General features: G+C 41.9%; 1 protein-coding gene across 9 annotated transcripts in view; it reads left to right on the top strand.

The window, feature by feature from the left end:
- Positions 1-15863, top strand: part of wdpcp (WD repeat containing planar cell polarity effector) — a 72029-nt gene that overhangs the window by 11323 nt on the left and 44843 nt on the right. For 7 of the 9 annotated variants that reach the window (XM_086181520.1, XM_086181515.1, XM_086181514.1 and 4 more), the window contains 4 exons: positions 6287-6371; positions 9516-9560; positions 12507-12557; positions 14514-14584. In XM_086181520.1, coding sequence (XP_086037646.1) covers positions 6311-6371; positions 9516-9560; positions 12507-12557; positions 14514-14584 — 228 coding nt within the window. In that variant the 5' untranslated portion in view covers positions 6287-6310. Of the gene's footprint in view, positions 1-3489; positions 3553-6286; positions 6372-9515; positions 9561-12506; positions 12558-14513; positions 14585-15863 lie in introns of all 9 variants that reach the window. The other 2 variants (XM_086181518.1, XM_086181517.1) reach the window with 1 other exon arrangement.

Raw genomic sequence — 15863 nt, 5'->3', positions numbered from 1 at the left:
TACAGGTGGAAATCAAGTTTGACTTAAATTGATGTTCAGTATTGAGGTGATGCATTTATGTTTTTGCTTACAAAAAACATGTTTACTGGAATGTGAAAATTCCAGTTAATTTCCAAAACATTGGGAAAATCCAATAAATCATACGTTTATTTCATTGTTCTCCATCATTAAAGACAGATGAGAGTAAGTATAAGCATCGGCCCAGTTTTGTCCCACTGTCTCGAATCGATGAAGCAGTTGTGCTCTATTTGGTTTGGTATGTTGGAAGTGATTGTTATGTTTATGAGACAAGGACTTGTCCTGAAACTCCCAGCCTTCCCTCACACCTTGCTTATCTGTTCTCTCTGTGACCAGAACCCCCCCAATGATATTCCCATTGCTACATTAGACTCCCATTTAGAGTTCGGATTCTTTGTTTTATCTGTTGTTTCATGTCTCATTTTCTCGCCCTTTCTTCAGAGACTCATCTTTTGTTTTCAGATTTTCCACCTTTCTGTGCTCTGATAGGACTCTAGAAGCTGGAGGACTGTTCCCTCTAGGATACAGATAAGAGCTTGTACAAGTTTGTTGTGTGTGTGTGTGTGTGTGTGTGTGTCTGTGTGTGTTTGTGTGCGCGCGCGCGCGCGCGCATGCACGCGTGTGTGTGTGGGTTCATATGTATGTAAATGTGTACATGTGTACATGTCCTCAGGTATCAGAAGGTTAAAAGATAGGAGAGTATGCATCATACTGTGTATGCATTTCCATGCATACATGCGTGCTTGTGTACCGTATGAGTTCACATATCAGAGGTAGGAGAGATTGGACAGCGTGTGGGATGTAGGACTGACTTGAGTGCCTGAGCATGTTTACTGAATATCTGCTCATGCAGTCTGTGATTGAGACTTGGCAGGAACTCCAAGGCAGTAAGATTGGAAAATATGCACTCACAATTATACTGTTACCTTACCTATCTCTCTCTGATACAACCTCCTGGTTGCTCTTTGCATGTTTTCCATGTAAGCCAAAAATTCTCAAGTGCCTAAGCAAGACCAGGCAGTAGTTGAGAGAGCGTCTGTGAGAGATAAAGTTGTTGAGAAAAAGTCTGAAAGGCTGTCCTTTGAGAGAGAGAAAGAAAACAACTTAAATACTGCTCTTTTGAGTGAGAGAAGTAAAAATTGCCGGAACGAGAGTGAAAATTTACAGCAGCTTCCAGCTTTCGAAATGAGAATACCAGAGAAAAACACGAGACAAGAAAGAGCAAGGGAGGAGTGGACAGAGGGGTAATAAAATAAAGCAATATTGTGTAGCTTTTTTTTGTGAGGGGTCTGTCAAGCCCTGAAGGGATGTAGCAAATCTCTAAATTAAACAGAGGACCAGGAATGTTGTGTGAATCAGAAATTTACTGAATTATTTCCTTTTCTTTCAACCTGTGCACCAAACAAGATAGTTGGTAAAAAAAAAATTAAAAAACAAACAAACAAGATGAACAGGAATTATTATTTTAAAATATAAAAACGTAAACAGAGATGTAAATATAGGTATCAAATTCATTAAAGTACAGCCCTAGATTTGACCCAATCAACCCCCTGTTGTATGATGCAAGAACTGACGATGAGGGCATGCAATTCTTTTCTTGACAAAGAAAGTAACAAATTTACACAAACCTGGAAGGTAAGGAGGGATTTTCTTTGTTTGTCTGGTGCATTTCTAACCTTTTCCTTTCCTTTCCTTTGAAACCATTGTAGTGAAGACTTTTCAGCATTGTGAGGATATTTTTGGCTGGTCTTCAGAACTTCAAAGGACCGTTTGAAGGCTAAGCCAGCTTTCAGAGTTAATGTTATAATGAGGCATGTAGTTGTAATGGTTAATTTTAAGTTTGTGGTCTAGCGAAAGCCTTATAACAGTCAGTGGATGTGTGCATTGGGGGTGGGGGAACAAGTCAAAGCTGTGATGGTCTTGAGTCAGTCACCCTATGGCAGCTCTTTAACCCTGTAATTTACCACATCCCTCTCCTCACAGTGATGGGACCACTGTACCAGCTGACAGCACTGCCTCCAGCGTGTGTGTGTGTGTTTGTGTGTTTGTGTGTGTTTGAAAGGATTCTTGAGATGTCAAACCAAATTCCTATGAGTCTGTCTTCATTTCAGTTCTCTCTTGTTGCACTGAAGCACCACTTCTGGGCTGAGGCCTTAAACACTTATTACCCCACATCTGTTTCCTAATCAGTGACACTGCTGTAAGTTCACTTAACATATTTCACAAATCTGATGTTTTAATTGCCACTAGTTGGCAGTGCTTTAAACCTCGATACAATCTTGGCATGTAGGAAGTGATGTGTGTAGTCACTTTAAGATGAGAGTGGCTGTGGAGTGTGCCAGAGGCTGCCCTGCCAGGTCTTCACCATCTCATCCAAAAGAAAACGCTGCAAAAGCATGTTGGAAATACCACCAGTCTAACATCCATGTAAACAATCAGAGCATCCACGCTATAGAACAAAACCAGATCACACAGGCGTCCTTTGTGCTCCTTTGACTCTGAGAGAACCAGTCTCAGATAAATATTTGCGTTACGTTCTGTCTTTAACGCTCGCTTGCCACAAACCACTCACACACATGCACACAAAGACATACATATTCAAGTACACTTTTACAGTAACGCTTCTGTTGCTCTCTTTCCACGTATGTACACACACATACACACACTCGCTAACTGCCTAGAGGGGACAGTGCATGAAAAGCAGAGTAAGAGATGCAGAGACCAGACAAGGTCGTAGTTCCTGTGGACTGTCTTTGAAAGAGGAGTCCTATGTTTTCCCTCGCTCCTTTGATGTTAAAGCACTCTCTTTACTAGTGTAAAGATAGGGTACAATAACCTAGACCCGCCCACACCCCTCACCCAAGCCCTCTGCACACAGGCTGTACACCCCCACAGAGCCCTGCAGGGGACAGGTAACCCACAGCAACCCCAACCAGAAGTCAGTATGAGTGTGGCAGCTGTCCAGGACCTGTGCAGCATGCTGCGTGTGTGTACTGTTTGTGAGAATACGTAGGTGTGTGAGTATGCATGCTTATGCCATGGTGTGGTCACAAATGTTGTGAGTCCCAAAATATAATAAAAGATGCTCCTGACATCTTCTTCCCCAGTATTTCAAAATTATCTGAAATCCTTGTCTTTCTGGGATTGTTTGTTATTTAAATAATGCCACTCCTCCTGCGGTCTTTGAGAATCTCTGTAGCTCTCATTTGTCTGAGTTCATGTAGATAGTTAAGTGTGCTAAGAATTATATGACAGAGGTTTCTTGGTGTTTGTATGTTTTTTTTCACTCTCAAAAATAGAGGAATGAGACAAGAACACTTCTGTGCTATCGCTTAATTTTTGGAGAAGGAACATTTGTTGCTTCAAAAGTACACTATCGGTCTTGAAGAGGCTGGAAGTATTTCTGTCTTTTTTTTTAATCTGCTACACAGTTGTGACAGATTTCATTCCATTAAACCATTTGTTCTGCAGAATTGGACGGAGAAACTATAGTAAATGGACACTCACCAGATCTGAAAGCCATCCTAGCTTCAGGTAAATCAACAGCCCCTTGTCTTAGAGGTTTGATTTAGTGGCAGTGAGCAGGACAGAGTGAAACTGTCAAATGTATATTCAGCTGGCTGGAGTGGAAAGGTGTTAATCAGATGAGCTGATAGCTGATATACATGTGATGACACCCTGAGAACACATCACCCTGCCCAAACCTTCTCATCTCACACACACTCACACACACACACACACACACACACACACACACACACACACACACACACACACACACACACACACACACACACACACATCATTCATGAGATTCAGATAGCTTCACAAAGATCTCGTGAACGTTTTAAGACTTACCAGACTTGCAGCTAAATGAAAGCTAACTGAAATTTTAAAAAATAAAAGTTTTCCCCCCAAAATGGCTGATGTCCTTCAAAAACCTGGTTTGGAAAGGATAAAAAAATCCTCTTATGTCAGTAAACTCGTTGCTGCCATGCCATGCTAACCCCAGCGTTTCCATGGCACCCTGTGTTATCTGTGTGTATTTTTGTTGGGACTTGTAGTTTTGGAGGTTGAGTGGCAAAATTACTTTTTTTTTTTTTTCCCCACCACACCAGAAGGAGCATGAGGGGGAAGATAAGAGAGACTCCTCTCTCAGCGTTAACGAGAGAGAGGATGGCGAGACAGAGCATTAGAAACGAATGGCCGACACAGCAGTACTGCTACACCTTTGCCACGCTATACAGAGATTCCTCTGACCATAGGGTGTCATTTACAGAGTCTTATACACTGGAGTAACCCGCAGTCGACCGCTCAATAATATTACCAAAATCAGACTCTCTTCAGTCTTCAGCGTAGCAGAAACAGTACTTAAGATAATGAAAATATCTACAATCCCATAAACTCAGAGAGTCTCTAATGTCTGCATACAGTGTAAAGATCTGATGAAGGGGAAGTTTGGATGAATAGGGCCTATACAAGAGCTGCACTTTTCCACAGAAGGATATAAAAGCAGTCCTTGCCAAGCCTATCCATGTTCCCTCCTAAACAGTGACCTGTGGATGGCCATGTGACCATTTCTTTTAAGTAGACGCTGACACTTCCATTATCAATCGTTAACCAACAAGTTGTAACATGCTTTAAATAGGATGTTTAGTATTGTTCTGAAAGCAGCAACGTTAAATGGAGAGTATGCTGTATAACCGGCATAGTGGCCTCAGTCTCCCTTGTAGGAAAATGTGAAGTAACTTCTTGATATTGCTGAGGTAGCACTTTGGGAGCCAGCTGATTAGCTTCCCACCAGTCAAGAGATCTAATCTAAAATGGGGGGTGGGTGTTGGGTGCATCTCCCTGACTAGCGGGGACCAGGCTTATCTTCATCAGCGTCAGTGGCCCTGATTTCCTCAAGTTTTGCCTTTGCAGCTTCTTTGAGGATAGCTTTTGACCAGTTAAACTCATTGTGCTAATTTCGATCGCCTACATTGGAATAAACTGACCTTGACTCGCCTTTTGTCCCAGAAATAGAAAACACGCCCACTGTATTGTAGATGCAACAACATCACCAGTGATATTGTTATCAGCAATGGTATTTGCAGCTGTGGTGTATGAAAGGGTTTGTCAATGATATTTTAATGAGCCATAAATTCCTTATAACTAATGTGGTTCAATACACCGTGTGAGCACTCGGATCAATGCTCACAGAGAGGGAAATGAATAAATACAAAATAAATGTACAAACATAAGTCATCATAATCTAAGATCTAAATAAACTACCGTGCTTACCACCTCCAAGGTCCATGAAGCATTTCCACCCTTATACCAAATTATTAGGATATTGGCACAGTACTTCTTTCATAATCCAACAGGAGTAAAATCATAACCTCCTTGGGATGGTTTAAAAGATTACCAGCGCTGGTTGTAGGCCTGTCCTGTTTTTATGAGCTGATGTGTGGAATGTGGATGCTTTGTCTGAGCTGTCAGCTCCGAAGTGTGTGTCCATCACTGCACATCTGTGACATGTGAATGTAGGTGCAAGCATCACCACCTGTGACCTTGTCCCAGTGTCAGCCCGAGTTCATGTAGGAGTCTCTTTGTTTTTCTCTGAATTAGTTTTTTGCCAAAGTGGGTGAACACTTCGATATCTTCTCCGACTGTTTGTGTGTGCACTAGTCGTAGAGGTACAGGAACTCATATATTGGTGCTACAAGGGAATTATACAGTTTGATGCATCACTATTGTGGAAAGTAAAGCCACTTGTACTTCCTCTTTCACTGCTTAAATGACTGCAAATGCAAGAAAGACCTATAATGTGACCAACAAGGCAATTTTTATTTTTTTAAGCTGAGGTATTGAATGAGTAGAGGTTGCATTCAGGTAACACAACGTCCCAGTACTTGAATGGTTGCTGGTTTCTTCTCCAAGCAGTGTCAGAGTCTATGTCAGTCGGATACTGAACCAGTAGTTGCTCCTGATGCCTTTGCCATCAATTAATGAATGTGTGTAAATGTGTTAGCACCTTGCGTAGTATCATCTACTGAGTGTGTGTGTGTGTGTGTGTGTGTGTGTGTGTGTGTGTGTGTGTGTGTGTGTGAGGGAGAGAGAGACACGTGCAGGCATGTGCATCTCCATGATTCTCGTCTGACCCTTTGCCTTATTTATGTCAGTCTATTATGTTGTCTCGTCAAGATATGCATCTCTGGTTGTGTTTGGTCACTCCTGTCTCTTTCTCCTTCTTTCATTAGTTCTTTTTCTCACTCGTCCTCTGCAGACTCGGGTTACACTCGTCCGTCAGATGGCGTTCTGCCTGGCTGAGCTGCACTTGTGGTCCACCAAGAGCTCTCTCCAAGTCAAAGGTACTACTTATCACCAAGTTCAATCTACCTCTCAATAATTCTCTGCCTTTCTCCTCTCCCTCGACGTCTTGCTCTGTCTCTTCCTGTCATCACTCACTTTGTTTTCACACCATCCCTCCATCTTACCTACATCCACTCTAACAATCTGACATTCAGTCAACACCAATTCTCTGGCTGTTATCACTTTCTCTTTGTTTCTCTTAAAATTCTCATACAATCAGTCGTTAATTGCACCACACATTTTGTTCTTTATATTATATTCACTGCATTTGATTGTACATTGATAAAAGTAAAGCTGTTAAGCATGACCACAAGAAACTAAAAAAAAACAATCAACCCATTTGGGACTGCACACGTGTTTGCTCTTGTAATCGAAAGGATGTCAACATTCTTTGCTAATTAAAAAAAGGGGGGGGAGCATGGCTCAGAGGTAGAGTTGACATCGAGCAACCAAAGGGTTGCTGGTTCAATCCCCACTTCCCCCGATGACCATGTCAAGTATCCTTGAGCAAGATACTGAGCCCCTCATTGCTCCTAATGGCCCTGCATGGGTGGAATTTTCAAATGTTGAGCCTTTTATGTAGTTTTACACCTTTGAATCATAGAACTGAGACCCACAGAGACAGACTGACCGCGTGTTAGCATAGCACAGTGAACGATAGCGTTTGGGTAGGATAGCATACCTCCAGCTGCTCTCCAAAGTGTTCTTTCACCTTCTTTAACACTGTATAAGATTTATGATTCAGTAATTCAAAATGACAAAATATTTCAATTTCAGAATCAGATACACAGCTGGAAGAACCTTCCTGGCTGGGTGCAGTGATTTGATGCAGCACCTCAAAACTTGGGTCAAGCTGACAACTAACAGACTCTGCTACTTTTAATCACTGCTGAGTTTGTAGGAGAGGATGAGGAGGATTACTCCTGGACAAACCAAGATCCTGATCCTGATCTATCTGAACCAGAGTGAAAAGAGAAGGAACTGCAAGTTTTGGAAAGTGAGTGAGCAAGGCATGCTAACCTGCCCATCCACTATCGTTCATTTTGCTGAGCTAACTAGCAGTCAGCAGATGTCTGTGGGTCTCAGGTCACTAGTGCAGCACAGATGAGAGAAGAGGCTCTATCTTCATCTGGTTCCTCAGAGAATGGCAAAATGTTGGTGTGGTCCTTTAATGTACAGCACATTGTTTCAGGAAGGATGAGTGCATCAAGGATGGAAGCATTTGCCTGAATCACATCGAACAATATTTTTTTTTAACATATAGAATTGTATGCATGACTTTGAGAAAAATATTTCCGTAAGCCCACATATCACATATGTGTTAAGTCAGCTGCACATCGCATCACCTGCGTTGCCATGGTGCATAAGCAGACAAATATCAACCAGTGCTTCCTTGTCTGGTTGAGTGGGTGTGGTCTGTGTTTGACTTTTCTGTCAGTTTTTATGCTGCTCACCATCTATCAGTCCATCTCTTCCTTCAGACAGAAATGCTCTGTTCCTCCATTTTCTTGTTTTCTCCTCCCTTACATTCTGTCTTGCCTTTCACAGTCTGCTGAGCTTTAGACGAAGATAGTGTCTTTCTGCAGCTGACGGTGTGTGTATTTGTGTACACTGTATGTGTGTGAGTTTATGTGTATACACAAAGGTATGACGGAATGTGTATCCTAGTTGACACATCCTTATTTGTTTAATTTTTTTTCCTGATGTGTCTTCTGCTATCTTTAAAAAGGTGGATGGATACATCTTAGCAAAGAAGCCTGGTTACTGAGGTGTGACGCACCCTATCACCACCTTACTTTAATCATACACATTCACCTTGAAAATAAGAATATAGATTCTCAACATCAGCATCTATGATGCTAATGTTTTATACGTTTGTGCACATGTGATCATGATGTACAGGAGCATACAACTCCCATAAGCCCTCTACTCCTGACCACTGAGCAGCTACACACATGCGGCTTGTTTGGTGGTTCCGTGGTTCATTTCCTCCGCAGAAATCATCAGTGGATGCATTCTCTATTATGACCTCACAGATGTTGAATACAGATCCATACTTGACCCGGTGACCTATGATTCTTATTTCTAACTAATACAAGGCTCTAAAAAATGTTAGTTCATGGAAAGGCTCCATAAGTCAAGTTAGATTTAACTGACTAACCGAGCAGTGCAACCACTCATATTGAGGTCTTTGCTAATACTCACCTTTACTTTTTATACGCATTCTCTAAAGACCTGAGACATTATCAGGAGATGAAATCAAGGTGGTAATATGCCACCATTGAGCCAGGATGTCCGTGTTCTATGTCGGTGCAGATAAAAATATCACTTGTTTATCAAACACTTGTAATTTATGGTCGCTTGAGGTGCCGGGGTATCCAGACACGGTATACTGTGTGTGTGTGTGTGTGTGTGTGTGTGTGTGTGTGTGTGCGCGCGCGCGTGTGTGTGTGTTCGCGCGCGCACCATCAGCTCTCCTGTTGTATCAGTGTGACCTGGCCTCAGAAGCAGCAACAGTGGTGATAAAGAAATGATGTGTTGTGCGAATCTGAGTCTGGCTGCTCATGGTTTTTGGGCCTGCAGGAATAACATTGGGAGGAAAAAGAGCTCAGCTCAGCATTTTGAGTGTGTATCTGTTTGTGCTTGTGTGTGTTGTGTTTGCCATGTATATGTTGGACAAATGTGTGTGTGTGTGTGTGTGTGTGTGTGTGTGTGTGTGTGTGTGTGTGTGTGTGTGTTTTTCTTTGCACAAATGTGTTTTTTAGCTGTTTGCTGACTTGGTGTGTCCACTTTTAAATGTATATGTTGCATGTGTGTAAATAATGCTCTCTCAGGAGGGATTGGCTAAGGCACACTCCTGTCTTTATTAAAACACCCCCTCCATTCTGGCTTGGACCACCCCCCACCCCCCCCTCACCCTCACACACCCCTCCTTCCTCCCAGGGTCTTATCTAAACGTGGTGCTGGCAGACGGGACAGGCCACTGGCTGATAGTGATTGTTTATCCCACAGTGCAAAATTGCTGATTTGTCTTCTTCTTTTCCCTGACAGCTAGATGTTCATCTCTCCCTCTCCCTCTCTCTCTCTCGCTCTCCCTCTTTCCCTCTCTCTCTCTCCCTCTCCCTCTCTCTCTTTCCCCACAGATACAGATATTGGCACCTATCAGTACTACGATAAAGGAGAGCCAGGTAAATAGTGTTTATATTGGATGTCTGTTTGTGTTTAAGATAACTTGTGTTTGTCTTGTTTTTGGTATGTATGGGATTTACTTACAAGATTTTTTTGTGCTCTCTCTCACATACACACACACTCACACACATTAAGATTATTGGTATTTTTAGTGTCTTTAACCACATGCTATTAGTATTTAGGATTTAAACCCTAAAACCTTGTGCGCGCACACACACACTCACACACATAAACAGACACACACGTACTGTATGCACACATGTTATTAGGCGTCCGTGGTTCTATCTCTTACACTCCCTGTGTTGCTGTTGACCTGGGGTCCTGCCACACAGCGATAGGAAAACTAAACTGTTGACTTTCTCCTAGAATAGATCACATAGCAAGAGGCCCCATGTAGTCCAGCCTCATATTGCCTCGGGCCAGGAGGCTTCCCTTACCATCAGGAAGTGCTCAAATCACTCCCCCGCGGTCCTCACAGCATAGGAGCAGCCTGTATCAGCCTTCCGTCTCTCTCTGTTTAGTATTAATTTGTCTTTGCTGTTCCATCAGCCACATCGCTCAACATTTATGGGTTGACACTGATTGGCCTCAACGGAGTTTGTGTTCCACACCCTAAAAATTCTGTTACGAATTACAGTTTTTACATATTCCTGGAAAATAATGCAACTTGTTCAGACATTTTTAAAAACATCATAGCAGTTTGCCTTATGTGTGTGGTCGAATTAGCGTGACTGTGGCTTTGTTCAAAAGTGTTTTACATAAAAATAGATAATCACCGTTATACATTACAAGTACTGTATTTACAGTTCAACATGTACAGTTTATTTTCTCACTTATTTATCCCTTTTTTATCATATGTTGATGTTTATAAAAATATCGATTTAAGTTTAAATCTTCCAAAGTGTGCAAATCTCTTAACTGCATCCATCAGAGGGGATACCAAATTATTTATTTCTTCTAAAAATATAAGTTTCTAAAGCAAATTTTCTATGATGACTTTGAACCAATGACACCCACATCTGTCACACTGTACTGAGTGGTATTTTGCTTTTATTTCTATTTTCATTTCCCTAAGCTGATGTAGAAAGTAATGTTTATGCATTATTTATTTCTTAGTATTTTCTTGGTACCTTTGTTGTTGTTGTTGTTGTTGTTGTTTTTATTGTAAAGCAACTTTGAGTACCACAAAAAGCATCACAAATCAAATGTACTTTTGTCATTTATAGTTTTACATTTAATCAATTAATTTAGATTATTGTAATCCTTAAACAATGTTGTAAAGTTTGTTATTTTTGGATAGTTTTTCAATTTAAATTTTATTTAACCCTACACTCGTGGATATTTTTGAGTGGAAGCTTCAAGTCACAAACTCAGAGTTGACTATTTATCACCTCATAGAGTTAATATAGTGAACATTTTGGCAAACATTTGCCTAGTTACACATTTCACAGACTAGTAGGGAATTATTTCTGGTAATGTGGCAAACAAAAGTCTAATATTTTATCACATTTTGAGTTAGAGAAATATCTAGTTTTTTAGCTGCTAAAATGCTGTCACTGTGTTTGCAGGGGCCTTTGGAGTCAGGTGCTCTATTTATTCATCATTTCATCGGTTGCTAATTTGAATTATTTTTTAGAGTTTGGAGTTCAGTTATTTTCATTATAGCCATGTCCTTCCTCTCTTTCTGTTGTTGAAGGCATTGCTATCTACCACTCTTATTGTTCAGTGCCCTTTTCTCTCCATTTGCATGTTTTCCCTGTTGTTGCTGTGCTCATGTTACGTTTCTGTGTCTTTCATTGATTTCCCTCTTTGTCTGTTTTTCTCTCACCACATATTTTTTTGTTCTTTCTTATTTTGTGTACTGTATCTCGCTCTCTCTCTCTGTCTCTCTCTCTCTCTCTCTCTGTCTCATCACGGGATTCTCTCCCTTCTCTCTCATCTGAGAAGCTGCCTTCTCTTTCATTCCAATCTTCAGTGGAGAAACGATGCTCTCGCTCCAAATCCTTTCATTTGGAGGATTACTAAAGTGTGGCTTGATATCAGAGTGCAGGGAGGAGAGGGGGGAGCAGAGGAGGAGGAGCAGAGGGGAGATGGAGCAGGGGGAGCAGAATCACCATCTTAAAGTATCACAACATTTTCACACAGGATTGTAATGATAGCTCAGGTCATGATTCCATTGCATATACTGTAGATTATGCCAGATTAAACCTTGTTTGATATTTTCTATGAGCACTGTGGCATTCAGGTTGAACAAATAAGGGGGAAAAAACATGGCAAGTGCTCAGCTATGGTGAAAATTTTTCATTTATAACAATAAATTACTTTTAGGCTCTCTGATCGCTCCAGTCCAGGTGATATTTAAACCTATAAGACAACGCTTTGTACTTTAGTATGCTTTTTAACGATTTTACAGCATTTCCACGAGTATTTAAGAAATAAGGGCAATATTCTGTTTGGATTGACTGAGAATGAAGTAATCTGATTAGTGGTTACCAAGTCAATTGTGTTTCTTTTTATATGTGAGATGTTAGTTCTAAATCTTTCCACTAGAGGGAGACCCAGGCTCATTGGAGCGGCTCCGGGGGTCCCCAGCAGCCAAAACCCAGCAGCCCTCCCCACCCAGCCCTTGAGCAGGTGCCCATGTCTGGGCCTGTCTGGCCCCTCACCCCCTTATCTGATTAATACTACTAATCCTGGAGGTGTCCCTGCCTGCCAGAGGGGCCAGCAACTAGAGTGGCCACTTTCTTGCTCACAGTGACTGGGCCAAGAGACTCGATTGTAGGATGCACTTTGCCAAAATGGCCCCTTGGAGTTATGACGACGTTTGAGCTCCAATGTGTTCTTTATGTGCATCTTATAAAACAAGCAGAATCACAAATGTCCATCATGCTATCATCCCAAATAAATTCCAAATCCAACCCTTCTTGTCCTCTGTTTTTTCTCAGCCAATCCCCTGAAGCATCACTACTACAGTGAGAAGCTCCAATTTTGTGAAGGTAAGTTTTTTTTCAGTTCTCTCTGTGAGTTTCACCATCTTCCAGATATCACTGCGGTCAATTAACAATCCAACTTCCTTTATTCTCTCCCTCTCTTTCCCTCACACTCTGCTTTTAGTGGAATACAAACACCCTTATCAGGAGACGAACACTCATCCCCCTGCCCTCCCCTCTCTCCTCTCTCCCCTGACCCACCCCACCCTCCCCACCCTCATTTGCATGCATCTGTTTACCTCCTCTTTCCACTCATTCTTAATGGGAAAACCCCGCTCCTTAATGGTTCATCTCAGTCAAGATGAAACCCGAGACTGTAAAATAAACAGATAGAGGAGCGATTGCACTCACTCCTTCCTATTTTTTCAACCCATTTTGAAGTTCATCTATATGTGTGTGTGGAGAGCAGATGCACAAATTCAATTAGCTGTTTTTTTTTTCCCCTCATATCCTTCCTTCCCTCTGTTTAACCACTAGAGATGGAGGGGAAAATTAACATGAAGGAGCCTTTGCATGGCACGTGTTGAGATATGTGCTGCTAACTGGGAGGTTGCATTCGGGAGATAACTCAAGAGTGCCAAAGTCCTCACAATTAAGTATATACTTCTCCTCAAGGACCAGTCTGTGTGTTTTGAAGGGACATTTTGCTTTCAGTTGAATATTTCCTCTCCTTCAGTGCAGCTACTTCAATCTGAAAGCAGCAGACTTGAGACTTTTGCTGCTTTGGGGATATGGCTGACAGAAATGTAAAACTTCAATTGCTGCTAACTACTTCAGTGTAATTTTTATAAAGTAGTGATAGTTTTAACTTGAAGTAATCATAGTTAATGGTACAAAAACACCTAAATGCACTTATAGGTTCCTGAATTTTTACCTTCATTTTCTCTGTTGACAGCGGAAGTGGTTGACTTTAGTTATGTGAAGGTATAAAAAAGTATTAGATCGATATGAGTATTCGATTTTTTTAGTGCTGTAAGGATCAAAAATACAGTAAACAACAAACCCGTCAGCAGTCAATCAACTGATGATATTTTTCATATCTTAAGGGGATATCTTGAAATTATTACACGCTCAACAATGTATAAACCAAAAGAAACCAGAAGTGTAACAATTAAACGATTTAGGCAATTGAAAGAAAATTAATTGGCATTTCTTGATCAGAGATTGATCATTTTAGTCTTTTCCAAGCAGGATGTCAAACACTTGCAAGGATTTGCTCCATTTTCAGGTCATTAATGACAAAAAAAAAAAAAGAAGAGTCTGAAGAGTTTCAGGCTGTTCGATGGACAAAAGAGGCAATAAGAAGATGTCACCTTTGGCTCCAGGAGACCATCTTAAAGCAGTTTTTCAATTTTCTTACATTTTGTTGATGAAACAAAAACGATTGATTAATGGTGGAAATAATTGTCGGATTAAATTTTGATGAAAATATTTGTCACTTTTAGGAAAACTAAATTGCCGTCATAGATACAAAACAGAGAAGAGCAGCTTATCTTCACATTTGCAAGCTAACGTTTGAGATTATGCTTGAATGATTAATTAATATCCAACTAGTGGTTTCTTTTCCTTCTACTCGATGGACTGTCTAAATGTTTTAGCTCTTGATTTGGTGTCTTTGTTCCTGCCGTTGAAGTGGGGCTGAAGTTCATGAGTGCTTCAAGGCTGTGAGGAAAATACGGCCATTACCCTGTACATTTATTCAAAAGCAGTGTCACCATCGTATTTTGAACCTGCTCCATATTCCTCCATCCTTGTACTCCTCATGAGCGACTTGTCATTGCCCTTTTGCTCTCTTTTCATTCTTAGATCTCTACTGAGATATGAAGTTCAACTCTTACCCTTTCCGTTTTTTAATTGCCACATTCCTGTGAATTCTCCTTTTAAAATGATTTCTCCAATTTCTGTTTTTAAAAGTTCACAGTCACATGATCTCCTGAGTTTTCTTGTGTCCCCCCCCCATAGCTCGGGGCTATTCGTGGACCCCCAGGAACCGCCGACCAGAGAAGCTACGTGATTCGCTGAAGGAGTTAGAGGTACCCGCCTCTTCTGTTGAATCCCCCCATCATCCCTCCTAGCCTCCCCCGACTTCTTCCTGCCTCTGGGGATTTTCTGAGTTTTCCCTTTCCGAAACGGCTGATTGATTAACAAATAGGGGCATTCTCTCTCTTTTCTCCCTCTCCCTTCACTCTCCCTGTCATTCTCGTTTGTTCTCTTTTCTCCCTCTTCTCTCTCATCACCTCTCTTTTTGCCGAGCTCTGTCATCGAGGGGGATATTTGAGGGGATCAGGGACCTGCTGGCTGCCCCCTCATCCTTTCCTTCCTCCCTCCTTCCCTCCCTCGGTCTCTTCCTCCTCCTCCCTCCCTTCCTTGCCCCTCATTCGCCCCCCTCTTCCTCCTCCCGCCTCTGTACTTGGGGCAGTACAGACCTAGCTTTGTTTGCTGGAACCTGTCTGTGGCTGTTACACACACTCAGTCACCCCCCACCCACCCATCCACCTCCCTCCTCTCACCCGTAACCATTGTCTGAAACTAGAAACACCCCAGCTCACCTCCACACCCCACCCTTCTCCTCCTTCCCCGTCCTTCTCTCCACCCATCCAATCACCCCAGCTGGGTTTGGAATGTGGCAGGAATGACTGACCTTGCACACGCACACAATCACACAATCGCGCACACAAACACACACATGCACGCGCGCACACAAACACACAAGTGCACGCAAAACACACACATCCATGCTCCCGGTTCTTACCTGCATCCTTTATCAACTCTCTCGCAGGTTTCTGCTGTGTGCAGTAAAACCAAAGTGTTCCTGACTGTGAACCATCCAAACAATTAATGCAAGTTTCAGCTGCAGGATGTTAAAGACAGTTGAAAACTTATTCAATTGTTTCACTCAAGTTCATTGTTCTACTTTGGGAGAGACAGACATACACATCCTGAGGACTATTTCATGAAGGAAAATACAGTTTTCCCTGTGTCTGTCTCTTTTCTCACTGGAGCAGATGAAGTAAGCGCTGCAGTTCGCACTGTCTGTCCCTGATAATAGCATTTACAGTATGTGCGAACTGACGGCTCAGGGATAAAACTGCGTTCTGACCAAAGGAGGAGTGCAGAAAGGCAAATGTGAAGGCCCCTTGTTTAGAAACACAACATGGAGAGTCGAGGGAAAAGTGGGATTAAGGTGCACATACATGACGTGAGATGCAAGAGAGACTGGTGATGTATTTCGCTGTATTCAGGCAAAATGGGGGAAGTAAGTGTCTTTTTTTCAGCTCAGATTTAATCTGTTAACGACAAGTTGCGATTAGA

This window comes from Aulostomus chinensis, chromosome 16, assembly GCF_037954235.1.
Source record: "Aulostomus chinensis isolate RoL2024-O1b breed Wild chromosome 16, RoL_Achi_v1.0, whole genome shotgun sequence".
In the NCBI taxonomy this organism is placed as follows: domain Eukaryota; kingdom Metazoa; phylum Chordata; class Actinopteri; order Syngnathiformes; family Aulostomidae; genus Aulostomus; species Aulostomus chinensis.
Note: the sequence above shows the minus strand (reverse complement) of the source record. Positions and strands in the feature narration are given on the sequence as shown.